At 36.1% G+C, this 8,835-nt stretch overlaps 1 protein-coding gene across 1 annotated transcript; it reads left to right on the top strand.

Moving 5' to 3' along the window:
• The first annotated feature begins 6,483 nt into the window (after positions 1-6,483).
• Positions 6,484-7,671, top strand: LOC132179882 (dehydration-responsive element-binding protein 2A-like). Its single transcript, XM_059592673.1, has 2 exons — positions 6,484-6,685; positions 6,857-7,671. Exons 1-2 carry the CDS (start codon positions 6,660-6,662, stop codon positions 7,587-7,589), a joined length of 759 nt encoding a protein of 252 aa, XP_059448656.1. The 5' UTR covers positions 6,484-6,659; the 3' UTR covers positions 7,590-7,671.
• The last annotated feature ends 1,164 nt before the right edge of the window (positions 7,672-8,835 follow it).

Genomic DNA, 8,835 nt, shown 5'->3' with positions numbered 1-8,835 from the left:
TAATCATCCTTTATGCTCAACATACTGTTCAGTTGGAATTGTCCTCAGTAAATCAAGCATATCATTTCATGGTTGTGATGCTGTTTTTTTTTTTTTTTTTTGTTATTGATCACATGTTTTCTCATAAAATAAATTCGGTTCGTCTCCTCCAGATGGGTTTTCAAAGAGTACAATAGGTCGAGGAACAAGTGTAGGGACTCTTAACTCTCAATCCTCGACTGCCCTGATGAAACTCGGATTCTAATTGATATAATTGCCAGAAGAGTTCAAGTAATCTGACACTAAGGCATCTTTGTCACGAGCTATATAATAAATTTCAAGGAATGAAGACTTGAGCATTATTTCTCTGCACCAACATCATGCCAAAAACGATTGCGGTATTCCTCCAAAGGCCCACCGCATGGGGCCTTCTAACTTCCTCCAAACACCAACCCCCTCTTTGGATCCTTTCTTCTCAACGATCACCTCTCTATAAAGAATTATCCTCTTACACAAATCTATAGAACCATTTACCTAGTAAAGCTTTATTAAATACCATGAGGTTTTTAACACCTAATCCACCTCTAAGAACTGAGGAGCAAACAATCCTCTGTATAAAACTTGGCTCCCCACCTATTCCATCCCATAGGAAGTCCCTTCGAAGACGCTCCAATCTTCTACCTACTCCTCCTAGTAGAGAGAACATGGAGCAAAAATACATGGGTAAACTAGATAATGTACCTCTGATTAGTATTAGGCAACCACCTCGAGACAAAGTATATCTTCTTCCAACTGGTTAATCTTCTTTCCATTTTCTCAACTACTCCATCCCAAATAACCTTTGACTTGAAAGAAGCACCTAGAGGGAGTCCCAAATATTTCAATGGTAGAGCGGATATACTACAATTGAGAATATTGGCCAGCTCTTCCTGATTTGGAACCTCCCCCACTTCAATTAAATCAGATTTCCGAAGATTTACCTTCAAACTCGAAATAGCCTCAAAGCACAAAAGAATGTGTCCCAGATTATAGATATGATCTAGATCTACATCACACATCATAAGCATGTCATATGCAAAAAGGTGAGAGATTTAGATTTCCAAGGGGGCAGCATTTTTGGTGTCTATCTTGAACTAGATTCCTGGAGCTACTAAAGAATCCATGCAGACTACCATTAATCAAAATAAAGAATCGGGATGTGGAGATACATGCAGACATTCATTGCCTCCATTTAGAGCCAAAGCCAAGACGCCCCAATAGACAGGAAAGGAACTCCCAGTTGACATGGTTGTAGGCCTTTTTCAAGTCTAGCTTGCAAATAACTTCAGGAATTCCCGATTTTAACTTTCTGTTGAAATACTCATTTGCTATAAGAATTGAGTCGAGAATTTGCCTCCCCACTATAAAGGCATTATGAGTATATGATATGAGCAAACTCGGCACATGTTTCATTGTAGTAGGAAAGAAAATCTTATAGACTCCCCACCAAGCTTATAGGTCTGAAATCCATTACTTCCAACTGCCCTACCATTTTAGGAATAACTGATAAGGGTAATGAAAGTAACATTGGGGCTTTTCTCAAACAGCCCATGCTTGTAAAAATTAGATCACCCTTCACTATAGCCCAACACAACTGAAAGACGGCAATACTGAAACCATCCGGACCCGACGGTTTATCACCATCCATGCTAAGCACTGCCTGAAGGACTTCCCCCTCTTGGAATAGTCTCTCCAACCAATCTGCTTCTACAGAGTCTAGCAAGGACTTCCTCCTATTGAAATAGTCTCTCCACCTTCCATTGTTGAACTCCTCTACGGGAATGACCATATAGCTTCCATGACTATTGCTACACCGCTGGCCCAAGAGGGCACACTAAGCATTCCTGAACTTTCGAATAAACCCCCCCTAATTTCCATTCCACCTTAGCCGCATCATTAATGGTCGAGAATAGCGAAAATGCACCCTTTCTCCCCAGAAAGATCAAACAAAGGTACCCTTTCCCTCGTTCAATTATTCTCGGACTGAAAGAGTTACCCTCAGGCTTGATGATGAATTCAACAAATTTTGCTTCTACAAAAAAGAACCTCGCCATGGCACCTTCGACACACTCCCAGACCCAATAGTTCCACGCAAACACTACTTCAGACCTCAATGACAACCTTAACCCATATCAACCAATCAACCAACAAAACCAGAGCAGCTAAAAACAATGGAGGCTTATACGTCAGCAAAGAAATACGCGTGACACTTTTTGATACACCTAATAGCTCTTAAATTAAAATTGCAAACTGTAATGTATCTCCCTTTCGATTCTCCTAATCTGGTATCATACTACTTTTTGACAATATTATATGGTGTGTCGACATCAATTTCCTTGCCGTATAACCTTATGTCTGATTTTTCTAATCCATTGATGAATTTACAAAAAAAATTGATCATGGTCTCAGGATAGGCTACTTAAAAATTGACCTAGAGATGTGGGCATATGCTATGACATTATACCATGTAATGCACTTTGAGGGATTTATAGATTTTTTCTGTGTTAAAATTGTTATGTTTTCCATCATGAATATGACAAGGAGTTTGTTTTTGTTTTTCTTTTATTTTTTCCTCTTGAGAAAATAACTTAATGATGTTTGTCTGGAAGAATTCATTTTGTATGCTACCTGAACTTGTTAAAATAAAAAAGTATGTCTGGTTAGAAGATTATTTTCATTATCTATTTGTATACAAGCTGAAAGGCTTTGTATTGCTAAGAAATTAACAACTCGCAATTTGGAGTACTTATTCTACAGGAACTTTCTATGTTTTCATTTTCAGGGATCTGTAAATTATATATCTCTCGATTTTGTTAAACCAAGTATGAGGCAACTATCTATGGCTATCTCTACTGTTTCAATTCACATCTTCGGAGATGTTCCTCCCTCACTTTAGCCTTTTGACTTTCCTCTGACCCTAAAGAAAAAATGGAAAGCACTTTCCTAGTTATAGTCTTCCAGTCATTCTATAAGTGCTACTTTCAGTTATAAACTAGCGTAATACAAGCAAAAGGAAAATCAATTTCTTTATGAACACAACATGGAATTTCTTTTTATGTTTAGGTCTGTTACATTGTCGTTCAAATAGTGATTGTTATGTAATTTGTAACTGTTTTCTTCCTGTTAGAAAGCAATGGGTTGAAAGAGTTTACCAATATCTTAAGATATTGAAGTCCTGATTCTGGTCTTTCATACATGTTTAGACCCTCATTTTATTGGCCTTACTTTAATCATGCAGGATTATCTCGACAACTGGAGGGAGACTGCTCTTATTCTAACAGCGATTTTATTTCCGGCAGCTGGAATATGGTTTATTGGTAAGTTCTTATAAGACACGAGTGTAGATGGTTGAAGGTGTTGAGAGCTAGCTGCTTCTGGTGTTCTGGAAGATAAACCTTATATTATATGGTGCTGATGAAAAAGGCCAAAAACTTTTGCAGCCCTCTAGCTGGGCTATATGACCGTATGCCACAATTTAAGTGTAGCAAGGATCAGAAGCCAAGAAACTGGCATATGCCAGTGAGCATGGTGTATGAGAGAATAAAATAACAGTAAGGAACATATACATTTGTGGTTGCACCATGAAAGATAGAGGCAAGAGGCACATTTATTGGCACCTTGGACGATAAGAGGGCGATACATGCATGGTAGATTGTAATTTATAGAATATATTTCTGGCAGTTATCAAATCCTGTCTTGACCATTGTTAATATGAATCAAACTAAATTGCACTTCATTGGATTTTATTTAAGCATAAAAGTGATAGATTCTTTAAGAAATCATTTAGCATACATTTTCTGCAACTAGCTTCAATGGATAAATGTACGTATTCATCCTATCCTATTTTTTGATTGAAAAATAAGAATCTTCAATTTCATACAACTGAGTTTATAGAAATATTGCAGGTTATTGAGCATATGGAGGAAGATCAGGCATATCTGTTTGGAGACGTGGTGTTGAGTTCATTTCTTCCGAAGATTCTTATTGTTTCGACGCCAAACTATGAATACAATGTGATACTCCAAAAGGCTAATCTACCAAGCTAAGAAGATGATCCTGATGATAAAACCCAATCACAATCTTGTAAATTTCGAAACCATGACCACAAATTTGAGTGGACTAGAGATCAATTCAACTATCGGGCAACCAAATTAGTTGCAAAGAACAATTACAATTTCGAGTTCAACGGGGTTGGTGGATCTGCTGACTCGGAGCCAGGGTTTGCTTTCTAGATTGCTGTCTTCAGAAGAATGTACCCGCTGCAAGGAGACGTTCATCCAAAAGGCGATGATTTAGCGTGTCATTACAAAGTATATGGGAGTGGGATAGGTTAACATCTTCTAGTTGAGAAATTAATGTCCCTTGTTTGGTCCTTTTTAGAGTGCTTCAACTGGTGTTTGTCTTTTGATTTTGTCAGAGCTTTAGGCCTCCTAGGTAGAGTATCTGATTTTAAGCATGGAAAAATTATCTGATAGATAATACATGTGTATTCATGCCCATGTAGTTACAAAGTCATGCAATTTGTCATCCTTGTTGATTTTCTTGCCTGTTCTCTTCCTTCATTTGCTTATATTAAGACTTGTTTGGACCTTTTTTTTGTCCTTCTTGAGAATATACATGCAAACCAGTAGATGCTTGTTCAAGGTCCATTTACTCATTGAAGATTGTGGTTATTTATTTTTTGTTTTTCTCTTTTTCACTGTAAATACCAAACAAACTATAAAAGCATCTTTACTACTACTCAACCCAATATCTAAAACTTGGATAAGTTTCATATGAGTAAACCTTTTGTTTTTGTTTGTTGGACATATGACCATATGAGTATTATTGACTTGAATAGTGATGACATTAGCAAAATTAAGAAACATGAGAAAAATAAAGAGGCTTGTAAAGGATTATACTCAGAATATTGATACCCAATAGAAGACTCATGCATAACGTTCCAATTTAGACAAAAATTAGCTACAAATAAATTGTCACGTCTCTTAACATATGAGAAGCACATATTTTTTTTAATAGTATTCTATAAATATAAACCGTCAACGTTCTAATTGAGTAAGGCAGAATAGCAGACCTCGTGTATTTTTCTCTTTTCCTGAAAAAAAAAAAAAAATGGTAGACCTAAAGAAAATCGACAGTACTATTACACTACAACATTATCAAAGCCATTATAATGCAATAAAAAAGAGCCAAACAAAAAAAAAAAAAAAAAAAAAAAAAAAAGAAGCACAAAAGGCAAACGAGGAAAACATCTTGGAAGTTTGAATTTTTGGCTATATCTTCTCAATTTTGTTGACTTTAATAAAATCTTTGAATTACTTGGAAAATAAAAATTCTAATTATTGTCGAACTTTTACTTAATAAATAAATTTTTTACTAAAAAATAGAAATGATTATATATATATATATGTATATACACACATAAAAGTGATATTTCCAGTAAGTATTGACATAATCTTCTATGTTTGAAGAAAATCAAAATAAAGAGTCGACATATCAGACCTTAAATAGACAAATTGTCAAGAAGTATTTCCACATAAAGATGCATAAACTTTCAAATTATAAACATTACACAAGCTTAGATATTTAATTATTAAAATTAAAAAATCAGCTTTGTGTATGTAATAATAAGAATAAAAATCAAGAAATTTTATTATTTAAAAAGGAAAAAAAAATGCAAAATAGATTATGGTTTTACCGAGTTACAAATAATTTCTTAAAACTTAAAAGGTGATTAAGAACTCCTTAAAGTAAGTAGAAAACATAAATAGGTTTATGTGCACATTTCCGTTAGCAAATTAGATAGAATTCGTTAGTGTCCCATGTCAGCACTAATAATATTGTGACACGTGTATTTAAATATATATATATATAAACAATTTGCAACTTAATGAAACCAACTAGACTGATTTTACCTTATTTTTTTCAAAAAGATAAAAGCAAAAGGTTATTATAAAATACGATAATTCCTTGACTGTAATACATATAAAGAAAAAAGATAATTCACGTTGTCCGAAATGAAGATAAAAGAAAGAAAGAAATCAGAAAAAAAGACCTTTCTTGGCCTTATCTAACTGCTATTGGTTGCAATCCTTCAGACATGAGTAGTAACGAATTGTTCCTCAAAAATGCAATTATTTACTGCATTGGGACTCAAGGCATAAATGAAGATATGAGCAACATGTCGGGATATAAGAGTCAATTTAATTTGAATATATGGCGCCCATATCGCTTGGTTCCTGTATGCGTGGGCCGCAGTCTAGGGCTTCGCACAGAGCCAAAGCGTCGAATAGAAACGCGCCACGTCATGGAAGATGCGGAAACGGTTATATAGGAACAAGAGAAAGAGTCTCTTCGCTTACTCTGTTTTCTTTTCTGATCGCCGCAAACTCTTGTTTCCTTTTCTGATTACGGCCAACTCTGTCTCTTGGTTTTCTGGGTCTTTTTGCAAGGAGCGATCTCAGAGCTCACTGCTCTGAATACCGCAAACTCTGTTTCCTTTTCTGATCACTGCCAACTCTGTTCTTGGTTTTCTGGTTCTTTTGCAAGAAGCGCTCTCAGAACTCACAGATCTGAATTTCAGTCTCATTCTTTGCTCTCTGCTCTCAGCCTCTCACCAACCGAACTTTTCTTTCACTGCCATGTCTTCGGAGACCACCACTACGAGGTAGCTTTTCTTTTCCCTTCCTTTCTTGCGGGTTGGGTTTTCTGGGGTTTTGCGGAGTGGTGGGTCTGTTAGTGTTATTATTTTTTTTTTGTCTTGTTTATCTCCGTGTTGTTGGTTAGGGTTTTCAAAGATGGCTACTTGTGAGTTAAATGTGTTCTTTTGCTTTTCCAGGAAGAGAAAGTCACGGAGTAGAATGTCCGTGGATGAGACTCTTGCCAAGTGGAAAGAGAATCAGATTCAGCTTGAGTCTAAACCAATTCTGAAAATTCAAGGGATTGGGTCTAAGAAAGGATGCATGAAAGGCAAGGGAGGGCCTGAGAATTCAAAATGTAGATACAGAGGAGTGAGACAGAGGACGTGGGGTAAATGGGTTGCAGAAATTCGGCGTCCAAATGGGGGAAACAGGCTCTGGCTTGGTACTTTCGCAACTGCTTATGAAGCTGCTCTTGCTTATGATGAAGCCGCAAAGACTATGTTCGGTTCTCGTGCTCGCCTCAATTTTCCAGGAGGGTTCGATTCAACGACTGCATCAAACAACTCTGCGGTCTTTGCTGTTGACGAGAGCACACCTGTTTCCCCCAACTTGGGGAATGAGGATGTAGAAAGCGTTGCATTTGCTGACAATGATGCTGCATCTGTTGAGGACAAGAATGAGGCTGGGAAAGGTACTAACACGGCCAGCTGTACGATACAAGAAGATCTGACATGCCATTTCATGGATGAGGATGGAATATTTGATTTGGGTGACATTCCCGATCTTTCCGGCGATGATTTCTTTAGCAACATCGAATCGCTATTTAACTTCGATTTTGATGCTGGTCATTTGGGATTTCTTGGTGATGACCAATGCGGAATGCCGTCAGATCTTACAGACAGCTGCAAACTCCATATGACAAGTTGCTAGGGGTCTCAATCATATGGGTAGGCACCTTCCAGATTTAATTAATGGAGTAGTATAAGAAGGATGATAGGTCTGAATCATGTCAATTTTGTTTGACATGCTGATTTTTATAGTTGATTCTTTAAATTTTTGTAATTTTTTTGTAAGTGATTCTCTAAAGGTTTTAGATTGGGGAATTTAACTACCTTTTTTCTCTGTAAGTGATTCTTTATAGGTTTTAGATTGGGGAATTTAACTGCTTTTTTTTTCCTCTGTAAGTGATTTTTTATAGGTTTTAGATTGGGGATTTGGGGGTATATAAATTTACATGTTGTAAATGAACGACCTTTATGGGTCGGGATAATAAACAAAGTTTTAGTTGTGTATTTTTCCTATTGCTTGTCTTGCATACTACACACTTTGTTCAACTCTCTTATCTTCCTACATTGTTAATGTTTTGGGTTTGAAGTTTAATGATCTGTAACGAGGAAAAAGGAAAAGAGTTTTGAGTATATCTGTTTGTTCAATGAAATAGATAGTTATATTAATGGTCCTCTATTTAATTCCTATCTCTTGGTTTAAAGCTCTATTTTCTACCATATATGGATATGTACCCTTCATTGATGCTTGGAGTTTATATAATTCAGAGCATCTTAACTTTGTTTCTATCGGAATTAATTTGGTATACTTGCTTGGAATTGTTTCACAGTTCTGAACCTAGTGTGCCAAAACAGAATGCACTTTGAAAACCACAAACCAATTGCTAAAACATTAGATTGAACTAAGGCTCCATTGCCTTCTTTTTCTAGCAGTTTGAACCCGTGACTACTGTTTTTTGCTTTTGTCTGATTCTTACATGCTTGAGATTCCTTATTGAAATAATTAGAGAATGGGGCATTTACGTTATTTCTAAATGGAGACTTACTTCAATCTAATCTTTTCATATATGTAAGTACATCAACTTGTTAATTCTATGCACCGCCTGAAATCCACCCAGCAAAGTTTATTTACATAATACACTTAACTAATTCTTGTGCTGGTTATTTCACATGAAACTATTTTGTGGATCCTTAGCTTTGTTACCTCAGCAACTGATGCGAAAGTAATTGTCCATGCATATTTTTAGATCACCTGTTGGCATTTATCTTCTGATTTTCTTCCACTTAGCTCTGGAACTTTCAATTGCAAAAGAATAGTTGACAGCTAAGTAACTAGTACAACACATTCTTATGCTAATTGTTTTCAAATCTGATAAGCACATTCTTTTATG

This window comes from Corylus avellana, chromosome ca4, assembly GCF_901000735.1.
Source record: "Corylus avellana chromosome ca4, CavTom2PMs-1.0".
NCBI lineage: Eukaryota > Viridiplantae > Streptophyta > Magnoliopsida > Fagales > Betulaceae > Corylus > Corylus avellana.
The sequence above is the reverse complement of the archived record's forward strand: the minus strand, read 5'-3'. Positions and strand labels throughout refer to the sequence as shown.

What these genes read in the sequence shown, in the direction of transcription:
- LOC132179882 (XM_059592673.1), top strand. Translation starts at nt 6,660, where the DNA reads ATGTCTTCGGAGACCACCACTACGAG. An exon ending in TCGGAGACCACCACTACGAG is followed by an intron (nt 6,686 to 6,856) that starts GTAGCTTTTCTT and finishes TTGCTTTTCCAG; the next exon opens with GAAGAGAAAGTCACGGAGTA.